Source organism: Phaenicophaeus curvirostris, chromosome 2, assembly GCF_032191515.1.
Source record: "Phaenicophaeus curvirostris isolate KB17595 chromosome 2, BPBGC_Pcur_1.0, whole genome shotgun sequence".
NCBI classification, from domain to species: domain Eukaryota; kingdom Metazoa; phylum Chordata; class Aves; order Cuculiformes; family Cuculidae; genus Phaenicophaeus; species Phaenicophaeus curvirostris.
In genome coordinates, this window is record NC_091393.1 from 108,927,121 (window position 1) to 108,943,358 (window position 16,238).

The window sequence follows — 16,238 nt, forward strand, 5'->3', positions numbered from 1 at the left end:
CCTATGTTCTTCAAATTAGGTGATGTGATTAGCACCCTAAGGATCATATTTTGTTTTAATACTATAAAGTAATTTGAAGGAAGTACTTCATAGTAATTAAAAGCTTTTAAACACAGTGACTGAAAGGCTGTTGCTAGCAGAGTTGGTCATTCTGCAATATTTAAGAGCAATGTTATTTCTTCGCTCATGGTATTTGATGTATGAAATACAAAAATAAGTCTATAATGTGGAAAGGGCTGCACGTTGAAAATAGTGTGTTGAAATCTGGATCCTTTCACATCTTTAATGTTTTTAAATTTCATCTGATAGGGTCAGTAGAAAGCACTGGTAGGCTTTTGTTGATATTAATGTGTTTGATCATATTGACTTTTGATATTTGAACTGTTATTTATTTAGGATGGATACCTTTCTAATATCAACAGTAAATTTCTTGTCATCGTAGAATCACCAGGTCAGAAAAGACCCACCAGATCATCGAGTCCAACCATTCCTATCAAACACTAAACCATGCCCCTAAGTGCCTCATCCACCCATCCCTTAAACACCTCCAGGGAAGGTGACTCAACCTTAATGTTTTCTCAAAGTCATTCAAGAGTCAACCCAATGTCCTTATAGCAGCCTTCCAGTACTTAAAGGGTCGTACAGGAAATCAGGGGAGGGGCTTTTCATCAGGGAGTGCAGGGATAGCATGAAGGGAATGGTTTTAAGCTGAGAGAGGGAAGATTTAGATGAGAACTTAGAAAGAAATGTTTTCTTGTGAGGGTGGTAAAGTACTGGTACAGGTTGCCCAGAGAAGTCGTAGCTGCCCCATCCCTGGAGGTGTTCAAGGCCAGGCTGGATGAGGCTTTGAGCAACCTGATCCAGTGGAAATTGTCCTTGCCCATGGCAGGGGATTGGAACTGGATGTTCTTCAAGGTCCCTTCCAACCAAACCATTCTATGATTTGTATATTTATACAGTGCTGATTTATTAATAGCTTTCCATTGGCTACTCCACTACTTTTTTTGTTGTTCATAGCACCTGCCACGATGACAGGCAAGAACCCTAGTGAATTCTTTAAGCACTTTTAGAGTTCATTTCATACTAGGGCCCTGGCTTGTAATAAATTATATACACAATATATCTTTGGGGAGCATAAATTTATTTTGCTTGTGCTTCAAGATGATCACAACCCATGTTAGAAAGTGCTGAGCTTGAGTAAAGTGTTTTCTATCTCTTAGCTGGACTTGTTTGTTAAGACTCAGCACTGTGGTATTGTGAGTTACCCGCATGTGGTTCGCCTAGATGGTAGGAGAGGGAGCTCATATCTTGATTGCAAAATAGTATGTAGGTCTGCTGTTTCTTTTCAGGAAAACGCATTTATTCCTTGCTTTGGATAATAAGTTACGTGGGGGATTGTGAACTGCTCCTTTTTTCTTGAGAGTTTAGGTGACTTTTTGCAGTTTCCAAAAATGAGGTAATTAGATAATTTAAAAACTGAGGTCTTGAACTTAACATAATAGTAAGAAGAAAGAATACAGTGAATGGAAGATGAATTCAAGGTGCTCTTAAGACGACCATATAATTCCCTGAGGGCTGCCAACTTTCATGCCGAGGAAAATTATATTGCTGTTGCTCAGATATGAGAGTGACTGTGAGAATGAGCAATTTATTACCAGGGCCAGCTTGATAGATGTGCTAGCAAAGCACGTAGCAGGGCAAGGATGGGTAGATTGTGTGGGTGTAAAGGTGAACATGACAATTTCTCCATCGCAAATTATATTCAATATACTAATTGTCGATCCATGTCTCTCTTTGAGGAAGAATGTATGAAAGAACAATGTATATGGGGTGTTTTAAATGGAAATAGCAGTGAATAATACAAACCCTATTAAAAGTATTGTTGTCCTTATGCACTCAAAAGGGGGAAAAAAAAGTGAAAAATCAGACTATTTGGAAAATAATGAGTGAGTAAATTTGCAAGTTGAATTTATCTGTACTCTAGAGGCTATTGATTCTGAAGCGTATACCTACATGGGTTATAAAGCAAATATTAGTCTTAGAATTATTCCTTTCTGTTCAGGTTTTGTTCCTCAATTTAATGACTACTTGTTATGAACATACTGCTTTTCTCCTTTTTGCTGTGTTCTGCTGATGATTGAGTTAATCTTTCATGGGGAGAGCTAACCAGCATAACACCAGGAAACTTCCAAATGCTAGATGCATTCAGTTAGCAGCTTACTGTTCTTTCCAGTTGTAGTTTTCAGTTATGGTTCATATATTCCTTTTTCTAATACTAATTATCCATAATAATTCAGTTCCAGATTTTCTATTTTGTAAGATTAAAATAATACAAACATCCTAAAATTAGAATATAAGCACTCTAAAACATAGATGTAGAATTTTTTTCTGTTTCCACAGATAAATGTAATAAGATACAATCATTTGTATCTCAGAAACTTCGAGGTTTTAATTGTGGAAGTAAGAAATTGTCACGTGCAATATTTAGAGATTCCAAGAATATTTTAATATCGGTGGCATAAAATTTCAAATATTTGCCACTCTCAAAGTGCTCTAACAATTTTGCCCTCATGTAATATATGTTAAGCTACTTAAAGAGATGGTGATGAGTCACTGAGCAAACTACTGCCAGTATTCCTGGTTTGCACTTTGTCCATCAGGTCCTCGAACCTTGCTCCTTGCTTATTAAATGCTATTTTTTCTGAGCTGACAGATGACTTCAAAGCCTATATATCATACACATAGACAAGCCATACACAGCATACATTTTAGACATTGACAAAAGCCTAGCTCTCCTTTTCTCTGCTGAGTTTGTCTAACATAGCTATTAACTATTAATTTTATTATTCAGCCAACCAAATTTCATTGATACTAGACAATTTTAATTTGTCCATAAACAAGGAATTCTCTTTGTACATTTATTTGGATTGCCCTGGTACCTACCTTTGTTCAGTAGGCAATTTAACAATATTTTCTCATGCTCTTTGTTGACTTAATTATTTCTATTGTCAACAGCATAATTTAATTCAAATGAGAGCCCATTCATTCCTTCTTTTTACTGTATCCTGTAGCTTCTGTTTAATGCTTTTTACTCTGCTCTTGAAATGTTGTTCTCTGTAACTGCTTCAAATGAGGTGGAAGCTATCCAAAATGCCTCTTGCCATAGAAAGTGGCCAGTGTTTCAAGACACCAGATACCTCTTAGTAATTTTGCCTGACAGGCTACTGGCTTCTTGCTGCGTTCTTCTGCCTTTTGGCTTTTTTCATTCTAAAGACAGAAAGTCACCCCAATAGGAGAAAAATCACATGTGCTTATTTTCAAATAATGTTCTTAAATCCCTTGTAATCTGCAATCTCTGAGGTGTTATAGAGGTATTAGTTAAATATAAGTATGGATCCTTACTCTCTAAGATTACAAGTTAGTCCAATACTAGTCACTTCTGATGTCTTCACTTGAATAAAACAACACATTATTTCTGTCTCTGTGGCAGAATATCGTTTCTGCTCTCAGGAATCCACAGTGAGGTTGATTTGTTGCCTTCGGAGACACAGCTCCAGCAGGAACAGCAGCTTTTGTACTGAGCCCTGAATAAAATGAGAAATAGGCTTAGTTATTAGCTTTTAGGACACATCTTGAATGCTGTTGAATAATTCTGTCATGGCTTAGGATGAATTCTGCCATGGCTTGTTTGGTGAATAATGTTATAATTTGAACACAATTCTTATAGTAAAGTATTGTCAATCTATCAGTCATATCTTTTAGTGTTCTGTTATCTTTAAACACCATTTTTCAATAGCAACTATGACTTGCAATTATGCTATCTTAGATTGTGTGTATGCTGGTGTTCCGATTGCTTGACATCAGGAAAATAATTTTCCATGAAAAAGTCACTGGAACAGGCTGCCCAGGGAGGTGGTTGAGTCACCATTCCTAGAGGTGTTTAAGGGATGGATGGATGAGGTGCTGAGGGGCATGGTTTAGTGATTGATAGGAATGGTTGGACTCGATGATCCAGTGGGTCCATTCCAACCTGATGATTGTATGATTCTGTGATTCTAACAGTAGCACAGTTCTGCAGCAGTTCTCCCATCTCTTCCGCTTACTTTGTGTCAGTTTAGTTTACAGATTGAGCTTCAACTGTGTGCAAATTAGGCTTCAGAGGATATTAATCCAGAAGCTCTACCCTAAGTGTTCATTAAGCACTTTTTAACCTCTAGTAGGGATGTAAGGTCTAAACCAATCATTGGTCTCCTGAACAACTTCAGACTACGTTGCATAGCTGGAACACTGTGTCAGGGATTATGCATGACCTGGTCCTAAATAGTATGGATTCTGTAGATGAAGGAGCCTCAGCGCAAAGTGCTTTGATCTGCTGAGCTGTTATTTTTTGCTACAAATTGCTTTCTAACCTAGGCTTAACCTTCAAAACAGAGAAGGTTTCAGCTTCTGTCACCATGCATTCAAGTCCAGCCATTCAGTCGTATTTTAGCTTGACTGTATCATTAATAATTAAAAATATTGATAAAACACTCCTTGCACACCTTTGCTTCACTTACGCGGTCCTTGTATCCTGGACAATGCAGAAATAACAGCGATTTCAGAACATACTAATAAAGGCTAGAACCCTGGCAAATGGTTATATCATGCCAGACTTCTCTGGGCAGAGCAAATGTGGGATTTGAAACAAGAATATTTGCTATGCAAGTCATTGGATTTAAAACTAATATTGTCTCTCATTTTTATCAGAAGTATTCAGTCAGGGAAAATACATAAGTGATTTTATTTTTTTATCCAATTGAACTGGCTCAAAGATTGTCCTGGTTTTTTTCTGTTGTGATCTGTATGATACTAATTTCCCTATCTTACATCTTCATGAATACCACGGATGCTACTGTTCCTCAGCCCCAGGGACAAACTGAAAAGCTGTTAAATATAAAGCATGCAACCATGGTACATTTTCTGGATATGAAGAGAGGAGTTAGGATAGTGACAGTTGGTTTAGAAGAAGAAAACTGAACCCTCTCTATTGTAGCAGAACGACTGTGCAAAGAAGTCTTTTAAACAGTCAAGTCCATGTAAGCTAATTTTTGACTGATGGTATAAATTATCTACAGGTTCTTTTGGATTGTTTGAATTAACTCTAGGGATATTTTTAAAGCAAATTTTGTTTAAAGAAAATTATTATTAAATTGTTAGTCAATGAAAGTAGTTATTTAATTTTGTGTGTGTAAATTATCATATTCATACACTATTATCCTTTAAATAACAAGCTTCTTCAAGATTATATCTGATTAAAATGGTCACATTTCTCTTAGTAATTTCTCTGCTTTGCTTGCAGGTTGTATATAAAAATAACGATGTCAGGTTGGAGTTATCTCGACTTGCCAAGCAAGGAGATCCTAAAATGAAGATTCATGGGGTTGTAGCATTTAAATGTGAGAATGTTGCAACCTTGGATCCAATCACATTTGAAACACCGGAGTCTTTCATCTCTTTGCCAAAGTGGAATGCCAAGAAAACAGGCTCAATATCATTTGACTTTCGTACAACGGAGCCAAATGGCCTGATTCTTTTCAGTCATGGAAAACCAAGGCACCAAAAAGATGCCAAACACCCACAGATGGTGAAGGTTGACTTTTTTGCCATTGAGATGCTTGATGGCCACCTCTATCTGCTGCTAGACATGGGATCGGGTACTATAAAAATAAAAGCCTTGCAGAAGAAGGTGAATGATGGGGAATGGTACCATGTGGATTTCCAGAGGGATGGACGGTCAGGTAAGCTCCTTCTTTAATATGTTTTTTTCATGTTGTATCTGAGAAAATACTGTGTTTATATTGTGTTGCCACCATTAGAGTTGTGCAACAGATAAAAAATAAGGGGAATATAAGAAGTCATTACTGTCAGGTACCAGAACACAATGATTTGCAGAGTAAAATATCTTATGTTAACATTTATTGGTCAATCAGGTACTTAATCTTGCAAGTAAGTGTGCTGTGTATTTAAAAAACTAACAGTAATCTCCCTCTGAGCTTTATTACCCCAAATAGCTGAAGTGGTGAGTTTCAAGAATGAAAATTAAGCAAAAAAAGGATTACTGAAAGTAATCTCCAGCATAGGGAATAGCTGCCCCACAGAAACAGCATAGACCTTCCAATCATGTCAGCAGATCTCAGCATAATTAAATGATATGCTAAAGAAAGGCTACAAACACGTATCAATAGAAAGGGAAATTAGTCAGTACATTTTGTATTCTTTAGTAGTTTACAAATTATCTTGCTGAAAAGGGTAAAAATAAAGAATTCAAACTCTCCTTAATGCAACTGGAATTGCTTATAGCGTTAAGTGCATTTAACTTGTGAAACTATCCTTGTGTTTCAGCTGTATCCAATCTTGAGTTGGCTTCAGCAGATAATCAGTATTCATTAAATGAAGGACAAATCTGTTCTATCGTATTTTTCCTGCAGTTCATGCTAGGATTTGGGGGTTGAGGGGAATGCACTGAGTCTGTTATTCAGTCCATGAAGCATTTTCTGATTAATATCAGTATTCAATCTGAAGTTGGATTGAATTGAATGTTGAAAAATGTAAATTCTTCTTTTGGAATTTTTTGGGTTTTCTGCACTTTCTTCCTTCTGGTGACTGCTTTCCCATCACTTGCATTTATAATTTCTTCATGTAACTTAACCCCTCAAAAAGTTATTGGTTTATGACTGACTTTCTTACTACCTACAAACCAGATCAAACAAATCATGAGTTCAGATTTAAATTGTAAATTTCAGTCAAATCCATGCTGAAAGTCAGACCAAATTCAATTGATCAATCTGCCCTAAAATTATGAGAAATAATTATTTGATTCCTAGGCTGTGTGGCTTCAAATTCTCATTGTAGAGAGTTTGATTTTCTGATTTAATGCTGGTTGATTATTTACATTTATTGAGGTGAAAAAAACCAAACAAACAAGACTCCCAAACATCAAAACACACAATTTCTCAAAATCCTCAGTTCTGATTGAGGTTTCTTTACTATGAGGGTAGTGAGACACTAGCACAGATTGCTCAGAGAAGCTGTGGATGCCACATCCCTGGAGGTGTTCAAGGCCAGGTTGGATGGGGCTTTGAGCAACCTGATCCAGTGGATGGTTTCCCTCTCCATGGCAGGGAGGCTAGAACTGGATGATCTTTGAGGTCCCTTCCAACATAAACAATTCTGTGATTCTATTATCCAGCAATTATTTATAGTACAATCTTCATTTCAGACTTCCTTTTTAAGCGCTGTTTCAGTGATTCATAAGAGGCAGTAAATCCTCTAATAACCATGCCTATGGGAATCTACTAAACACGAAGTTTATTCTTCCATCCAAGATCAACACAACTATAAAGAAAGGAAATAAATGTGGAGCAAGTGTTTACATTTGAAGAAGTGTTTTGCACTTTCATTGCTTCACAAAACCTGTAGCTCACAAATGCCTCCAAGAGACTTTTGGACATATTTCATTTAATTTTTTAAATCTGTTGATGGACATCAGCAAGGATGTAGACTAATATTAGGAAACAATACACAATTGGCAATCAGGACTGCATATTATTTTTTAAGTAGAATATAAATAGTCAAGTATATATGTAAAAGAAAAAAATAATCCAGCTGATGCTTTGCCTTTGGTCAAGGCGAGAGAACTTTATTTACACCATCACTCTCCAAAACTGACAATACTACTTACCCTAAAACACTGAAATTTTACCAGGAAGAGTTAATAAATACATAGACATATGGCTTGGCAAACTGAAATTTTAGCTGAAATTTAAACCAGATATCTAAATTTTTCTGTGATTTTAATATATACAATGAAACTTCATAGTAGGACAACTATCAATGTCAGTGGTAGTACTATTATTTTTCATAGAATCATAGAATCACCAGGTTGGAAAAGACCCACTGGATCATCAAGTCCAACCATTCCTATCAAATACAAAACCATGCCCCTCAGCACCTTGTCCACCCGTCCCTTAAACACCTCCAGGGAAGGTGACTCAACCACCTCCCTGGGCAGCCTGTTTTCTTACAGCTCAGCCAATATTCTCATTATCTTAGACCATCAGGTTTAACCAAGTATAATGAAATGATTGCCTAACACTTACAATAAACAAAGAACATATGTTTCGATTTTCTTCTGACAGGAACAGAGAGTACTGAGGTATTATGTTCAGATTATTTCTTCAGGATTTATGTGTGTTGGTCTATTATACTTTTTCATGTATATTCCACTTTACTATTCCAGGGAGCTTTTTTTTGTTTTTATTCTTTAGCCAAACCAAAACATACTAGAAATCATATGAATGTGATCACTTTTCACTTGCTTACCTTCAGAACTTTTGTGTAAGTGAATGAATATACCTTCTATTAAAAAAATCTGACTTTTCTGAAATTTTCTTGTTGATGCTGACATTGCCACTTCCCAGCCTATCACCCATAAAGGCAGAGCTTTGCCTGTTAATGAATAAGTAGCTCAAATAACCTGTGCTCTTACTGTTTTTAAAGAGAAGTTTGGTATCTTGTAGCCTTTTACTCCCAGCTTTCCAATCCAATGCAGAGTGGTTCACTCAGATAATAGAAAACTGTGACATTTCTCAAGGAGCTTTGCTAATTTACTTGACTTCTATGTTAGCTGGATCAGCAAGTACTCAATTTATTTGTCATTCTTTGCTCTCTTCAGGACTCTCAGTCATGGGGAGCATCCCCTCTAAACTATTGAGTTTGCTATTACCTGCCTGGGATTGCGGTGGGGGAGCACATTTTCAAACTGTACTTATCCAGGCACTATTGACAAGTAATTCTGCTCATCTCCTCAGATTTTTGGGGAATATAAGGAAGGGGAAAGAGATGGTACCCTTTAATTTCCTTTTGCTGAAGGAATTTTTGATCTATTATTCTTCTACAAGTTTTTTTTTACCCTAGAATCCCATCCTGCTGCTAGTAAGACCTACTCTGAGGCCTTCCTTAGCTAAAAAGCAGATCATTGTTGAGAAGGAACTCCTGAGATGCTGTTTGTTACCCAGTGTTAAAAAAAAAAGATATACCTTCTCTCTTGGTCCACCTTTCTTGCTAGGTATGCAGCAGAGGAAAAGGAACATGGGTTCTGCAGCACTTTTTTTTTTTTTTTTCACTAAATTTACAGCAGAGAAACTAACCTGGTACCTACTGCTGCATCCTGCCATGTGGTCCAAGTTCCCTTCCAGCAATCATGGTTTTCTGAATTAGAATCATATCATGGAGCCATAGTATGATTTAGGTTGGAAGGGACCTTAAAGACCATCCAGTTCCAACCCCTTGCTATGGGCAGGGACACCTTCCATTGGCTCGAGGCCCCATCCAACCTGGCCTTGAACACCTCCAAGAATGGGGCAGCTATGACTTCTCTGGGCAACCTGGCCCAGTGCCCCACTACTCTCACAGGGGAAAAAAATCTTCCTAAGATCTCAACTAAATCTCCCCTCTTCACCTTAAAACCATTTCCCCTCATCCTGTCCCTACACTCCCTGTTCAAGAGCCCCTACTCAGCTTTTCTGTAGCCCCTTTTCAATACTGGCAGGCTGCTAGAAGGTCTCCCCAGAGCCTTCTCTTCTCCAGGCTGAACAACTTGAACTCTCAGCCTGTCCTCATAGCAGAGCTGCTCCAGCACTCAGATTATATTCGTGGCTCTATCATATTTGTTTCTCCCAAGTGATGGGGGACAGGACAAGAGGGAATGGCCTCAAGCTCCGACAGGGGAGATTTAGGCTGAACATTAGGAAAAAGTTCTTCACAGAAAGGGTCATTGGGCACTGGAACAGGCTGCCCAGGGAGGTGGTTGATTCACCTTCCCTGGAGGTGTTTAAGGCACGGGTGGACAAGGTGCTAAGGGGCATGGTTTAGTGTTTGATAGGAATGGTTGGACTCGATGATCCGGTGGGTCTCTTCCAACCTGGTTATTCTATGATTCTAATTCCTGTGAAGGACAGAAGCTTCATAGCTGCTTCATGTGGCCGTGGGTTGTGTGCTGTGGTCACAGGCCTCATCACTGCTCTTCTATTATGCTTAGCACACAAGATTGAAAGTGTATTTACAATAACTTACTCTGATATTTCACCATTTCTTAATAAGCAAATGTTTCACATACACAAAAAGCAACTAAACAGGCCATGTAAATTAAGCATAGAGATCAGAATAGTTGTAGTAGCTGTAGTCAAAACTTCATCGTATTTAAGTGCTCAGAATTGAGACAAAGTTTAGAAATATGTCTTAGTTTCTTATACATGCTTATGAAGGAGTAAATTGCTGAGATAATGAGCATGATTGGAGAGGCTCATTAACTCATACCTAAGGGAAATGTTTGTCTGTTCTGCTCTTAACAGTACTGCCAACTTTGCAGGAAAAGTATTGGGGAAATAAAACCAACCTCAAACTGAAAGACCAAACAAACCATGAAGCAGCTCTGAAGGTCTTTGATCACAGATTTTCTTGTAACACAGTAGAGTTAAGTCCAATAACTATTTTCTGAGACTTGGGTATTGTTTAAAATTTTAAACTGTTTACCATATTCAAGGGCAACCCTTCAAGTATTTTTTTTTTCACTAAACTGCCATTCAACCTTTGGAAATCATCATTAGACAGTGAAATTGATGAGGGAACTTAACTCTTCTTGTTACCCTCCAGTTGTGTATGGCAGTGTAAAACAGAATCTGTTCACAGGCAGGTAGCATTTAAGGGCTAAGAAGTCACTGAAACTTTGAACTAGAGGTAGCATTTCAGCTTAAATATGGGAAGTTATATCTAGAGCATGTAAGTAGAGCTTAACTATAATCAGTATCTCACAGTAAGTAGTGCTTTGTTGGTATCCATTACATGCACTATTGTTGCATGTTCTTTTTTCACATGTACATGCTATATAAACCTTCATACGTCCTTTCAACCTTTGAAGAACGAAAGCTAATAGTTGACTGGCTATGGATAATACACACGGGATGTAGTGAAGTGTCATGGGTATGTCCAGCACTGAATTGGAGACTGTCCAGCTGGGTAATAAGTGTTCCATGGCCTTCCAAAACATGAAAAAGATGCAAAGAAGAGTTGTTACCTGTTACGTTTTCCATACTCATTAGATGCTACGAATACACTAAGATTTCAGAGGGCTTCTCCCGAAGAGTGTTTTATGTGGAGTAATTTCTTGGGAAGGGAAAAGCTTCATTGCTTTAAGAAAATGTGGTTATCAATACAAAATAATAATTCATCTGTATCTAGAATTGTCCTTTATGATATTCAGAAGAAAATTTTCTAGCTTCAATCTATCACCTAGCTGCACTTCACAGTCACAAAATCACAGAATTGTGGGGGTTGGAAGGGATCTCACCCAGTCCACCCTCCCTGGGCTGCCTATTCCAGGGTTCCATCACCCTCACAGGAAAGAAGTTTTTCCTCATGTTCAGGTGGAACTTCCTGTGTTCAAATTTGTGCCCGTTGCCCCTTGTCCTGTCGCTGGGCATGGTTGAGAAGAGTCTGGCCCCATCCTCTTGACACCCACCCTTTAGATAAGTGTTGATGTGTTACTCTCCCAGCCTTCTCTTCTCCAAGCTGAACAGACTGAGCTCACTCAGCCTACCCTCCAAAGAGAGATGCTCCAGCCACATCAACATCTCCATGCCCTTTTCTGGATTCTCTCCAATCATTCCATATCTTTCATGAACTGGAGAGCCTGGAACTGGACTCAGTAAACTGGACAGTCACCAGGGTGTAGTGGTGATCTACAATTCCTTTATCATTCACTTTTCTCAGCCTTTTATGCCTGCAATGCTCTCATTTTGAACCACTTTAATGTTACAGCTACACTGGGTGGGGTTTTCTGTCTTTTCCTGTGCTTTGAAACCCATCAAGGCTTAGTTAATTTTTTAAATTTTTCTATAGAAGTGGAGCCCTAGATGTCTTCTAGCATCATGGATAGCTTGAAAACACAAGTAGTTTTGTCCAGCAGAAAACAGAGCTGTGGAAATGCAGGAGCTTGAGGTTGGAAGCTGCAGCTATGTTAATTTGTGTAGATGCAAGTGCTGCCTTGAACATAGGTTTAGAGCTTTTAGTGCCAAATTAGCCTGTACAGCAACAGGACAGAGTAAGTGACAATAGCAGTAAGAAATACTGTGAGCACAAGTATGATTTATGCTTTGAGCATTGTTAATAATTTTAAAGGAAAATTGATTTATTGCCTGTTAGCAGTCTTCCTTGATATCTAGGATGCTCTCAGAAAAGGTAGTTTTCTTGGTTTAACAGGTCATTCACAGGTGTCCGTGTTTGGTGCTGCTGGTCAAACCTCAACCTGCTTATGCTTGTATGTCTAAGGTTAAACCTAGTGCAAGCATTCCATACAAATCCCAAGTCTTGCTTCACGAATCTGAGGAGCAATACAAATATTTAGAGTTATCGAAATATAATAATTTTATCAGTTTTTAAAATGTGGAGGTTTGGAAGGGAAAGGATCTTGGATCAATATTGCTGTTTCTTACAGTTATGACTGGAAGTTCACTTTACATCTGTGTGATTATTCAACTGACACTGAAAGCGTTTCTGATAATACATAAAAAGGAAAGCTGACCAGATCCTCAACCATTCTTTAAGGATGTTCATGAAGATGCACAAGGCTTTGTTTTAGCTTTTTAGATCTCTTCTGATAGCAGTTGTATCCTAGTTGCAGTTGTATCCAACTCTTCTAAAATCCATATGTCCCAAGTCTCACATGGGACTTGAGCTCCTGAGACCTCAAGCCTAAAGACCTTTTACTAAAGGTCCAAACCAATTAGAAGTTCATTCTATCCATGTTGTTGAAGTTAACATATTGAGCTAAAAAAAGAACAAACAAAACACATAGCTCCTGCAGGATTCCACTGCTGAAAGAGAAGTCTAAATATTAGTATGTATCCAAGGAAGAGAATGGTCTTTTACTGACAAGCATCTATTTGCTCAAAACTCACATTTTAGCATTTATGCTACAAAAACTCTGAATGTATTATTCTGATGCACCACTCCCACCACAGTGTAAGTATTTTTGATAATCGATGTCATCTTCTGGAATCTGTGTCATGCCAATAGTGGAAAGAATGAATTTAGCTTTATATATGTATGTATCATAAATGCATTGTGATAAATGTGATTCTTCAGTGTCTTTTCACCATTAACATACTTTTAATGGTGTGTCTGGCGGATAACAGTGTTGCGTAATATTGCTTGTACATTATTGGTCTGTTGTCCAGTATAATATTTCCATTTATATTTTGTTTTCTTTTGAACATATATAGAATGTAAGGAGTCACTCCTGTGAAGATCTACATGAAGATTCTTTTTTCAAGTGAACTAAATTTAAATTTGGTTGACATATGCACATTCTGTGATTCCATGTACTAAATTTGGTTTTCTCCATATTCAAAGTTTTAAAAAACCCTAATTCCTTTTCAAAAGTACAACACAGAAGATCTTTACAGTTCATTACAGGTTTTTTTTAGGCACTTTGTAGGAGTAGAATTTTATTTTAATCTTAATTTTGTTTGTTTACTTTTTAAACCTAAATGGAAAGATACTTCTGGTTTCCTCAGGTTCTATACCCATCCTCTCTTTCTCTCTTTGTAACTTGCACACATTTTGAGGTAAGTGGCAGAGGCATTGATTTTCCCTCTAGGAGCACATCACTATCTTCTTAATGATTGCCTGTCTGGCAGCTGATGAGAGTATTTTCCTTCTACACTTAAAGGAAAAAAAGTCTCATCCAAAGCCCACTGAAAGAGTTGAGAGTCTTTTAAAATAATGTGTCTTTGGATCCAAACCAAAGACTCTCAGGGCAACCTCAGCCTTGATGTTTTGAAGCACATACAAGGTAGTGAAGAGGCTTTTTATTGCACAAGCAGGATATTCCTGAGAATAACTCTGAAATGCATTCCCTGTACCTGTACAAGATTGGTAAGGTGATTTTTGACTCTTTTTATATTGTGACCATGCATTATTGTGCATAAATGTCCTTCCTGATAGGATTTCTGCTACATTTTAATTGAAGTAACGAAGTGTATCTATTACTGCGTAGCTGTGCAAGTAGAATACCTATGTTTTGTTTGCCAGGAGCTAACATGGCACGTAGATTAATGAGTAAACAAGCAGTAAAAAATCCAAATGTCTTGAAAATCATACATTTTGTTGTCTTTTCTTCTCAGGCACCATATCTGTGAACACATTGCGTACACCATATACTGCACCAGGGGAAAGTGAAATCCTTGACTTGGATGATGACCTATATCTTGGAGGCTTACCAGAAAATAAAGCAGGCCTTGTCTTCCCAACTGAGGTGTGGACAGCGCTCCTCAATTACGGATATGTCGGCTGCATTAGAGATTTATTTATTGATGGCCAAAGCAAAGATATTCGACAGATGGCTGAAATTCAAAGTACAGCTGGAGTAAAGCCCTCCTGCTCGAGAGAAACTGCAAAACCTTGCCTTAGCAACCCCTGTAAAAACAACGGTGTATGCAGGGATGGGTGGAACAGATATGTTTGTGATTGCTCTGGTACAGGGTACCTTGGCAGGTCATGTGAAAGAGGTAAGTTCCACGAGACAGCTGCAATTCTACTTTATTAAATCCTGTACAATGGTTAAAAATGGTAAAATATTATTGACTCTTCTGAGCCAGGAAAATCATCTTTGATTTCACTTGATATGATATAGAACCCTACTCTAGACTGAAAGGAGTGACTCTGTAGGAGAAATCTTGGGAGATTTTCTAAGATGCAATAAAGAAGTATTAGGTAACTGTGACAGAGAGTCAGAACTGTTAAACGTCTCTGAGAAAATGTCTCCTTGTGTTACTCATCATACATTGCTGAGTTCTGAAAAGCTTTGTGAAATTCCAGTTGGTACTGCATTACTACATGGTCACATTCCAATTCCAAGCTGAAGTCTTGTTCTCTGCCTGTTTATATCAATATTGCTGTGCAATTGAATTTATTTTTTAATTACACACTATCACTTAAATCAATGGCTATTACATAAGTTTCAGCCATGAGTCAAAGAAAAAGAGTCAGTATAGGAATCTGTAATCCTTATATAGCTTATTTTAATGATCATAGTACCCCAGGAAACAGTTTCTGCTTATCTTGTTTCCCTGAGTATCCCTCTAGCCTGGAAAAGGTAAGTGTAAAGGTGATAAAGACCATTTATTTAGTTGAAATGGTGGATAGTGACAAGCAAAACAGGTTTTGAGGTTAATTTAGGGGAAGAGAGCTTTCTAATTTTAAATAAATTTTACTAATAAAAAATTTTAATATAAGTAGGAAAACAGTTAACATTTTAGGTATTATTTTTTATTCTCTTTGGGAAAGGAAATGTTTCAATGCCAGAAGCTGTGTTTTTTCATCTCACAATTGAGAGTAAGCTAAATTCTAAATGTAAAGTTTGTTGACTAGGAATGTAAGTTCTTGCCATCTAGTTCAATTCATTTTTCTAGTTAGCAGGATGAAACAAAACTGTATTCTTTAAAAATTAAACCTGAGTGAACATTTAAGTTAAATACATGTCTGTTTTCATGCACATAGAATTAATCCCACAATTCTATTTGCATTTGCAAGTGGATTCTCAGTTTCATCTGTGTTTTTCTGTCATAGCTTGAGTAGATCTGCCTTTGGCTCATGGCCAGTTATTCAGAGATCTCCAGATTGTTCTGTTGCTGGTGTAGTGAAGCTGGCAGAGGGCATAACCGAGCTGTCTGATGCATTAGGAAAGCCTTCAGTTAAACATGTCTGGTGTACCACCCTGTGGCAAAATTCTGCTATTACATATGGCAGTAGTAAAAATAGGATTTGCATTTTTTCAGCTTGAAAGCTAGAAAACATGTGGGTTAGAGACAGAAATACATGCAGATCTGAGAAGAACTTAAAAGCAGGCTTTATTATAGCACTTCATCATAAATATATTTGGCATGTGCTAATCTTTTACGTAGAAAATTTGTCTTCTTTATTTCCTATACTTTATTTTCAAACATCATCTTCTTTCAACAGAGTTTTATTTCCCAGTGCATTCACCTGGTAGGGGTGATGATGGTGTTGGCTTTTTTACAACTGCATTTGGTTCTTGTCCAACAGAAATACACATGGCAGGTCAAACAGTATGGGATCATTTCCTGCTCTTGGTTTTCCCTCTCCAGAGGAAACTCCACTGAAAGGATATATCCTCCATT

The 16,238-nt window shown here is 37.6% G+C and overlaps 1 protein-coding gene across 29 annotated transcripts in view; it reads left to right on the top strand.

Annotated features, from left to right (window-relative positions):
* The window catches only part of NRXN1 (neurexin 1), a 790,728-nt gene that overhangs the window by 302,705 nt on the left and 471,785 nt on the right, over nt 1–16,238 (top strand). For 28 of the 29 annotated variants that reach the window (XM_069850390.1, XM_069850392.1, XM_069850405.1 and 25 more), the window contains 2 exons: nt 5,339–5,777; nt 14,223–14,606. In XM_069850390.1, the coding sequence (XP_069706491.1) occupies nt 5,339–5,777; nt 14,223–14,606 (823 nt within the window). Of the gene's footprint in view, nt 1–5,336; nt 5,778–14,222; nt 14,607–16,238 lie in introns of all 29 variants that reach the window. The other variant, XM_069850417.1, reaches the window with a different exon arrangement.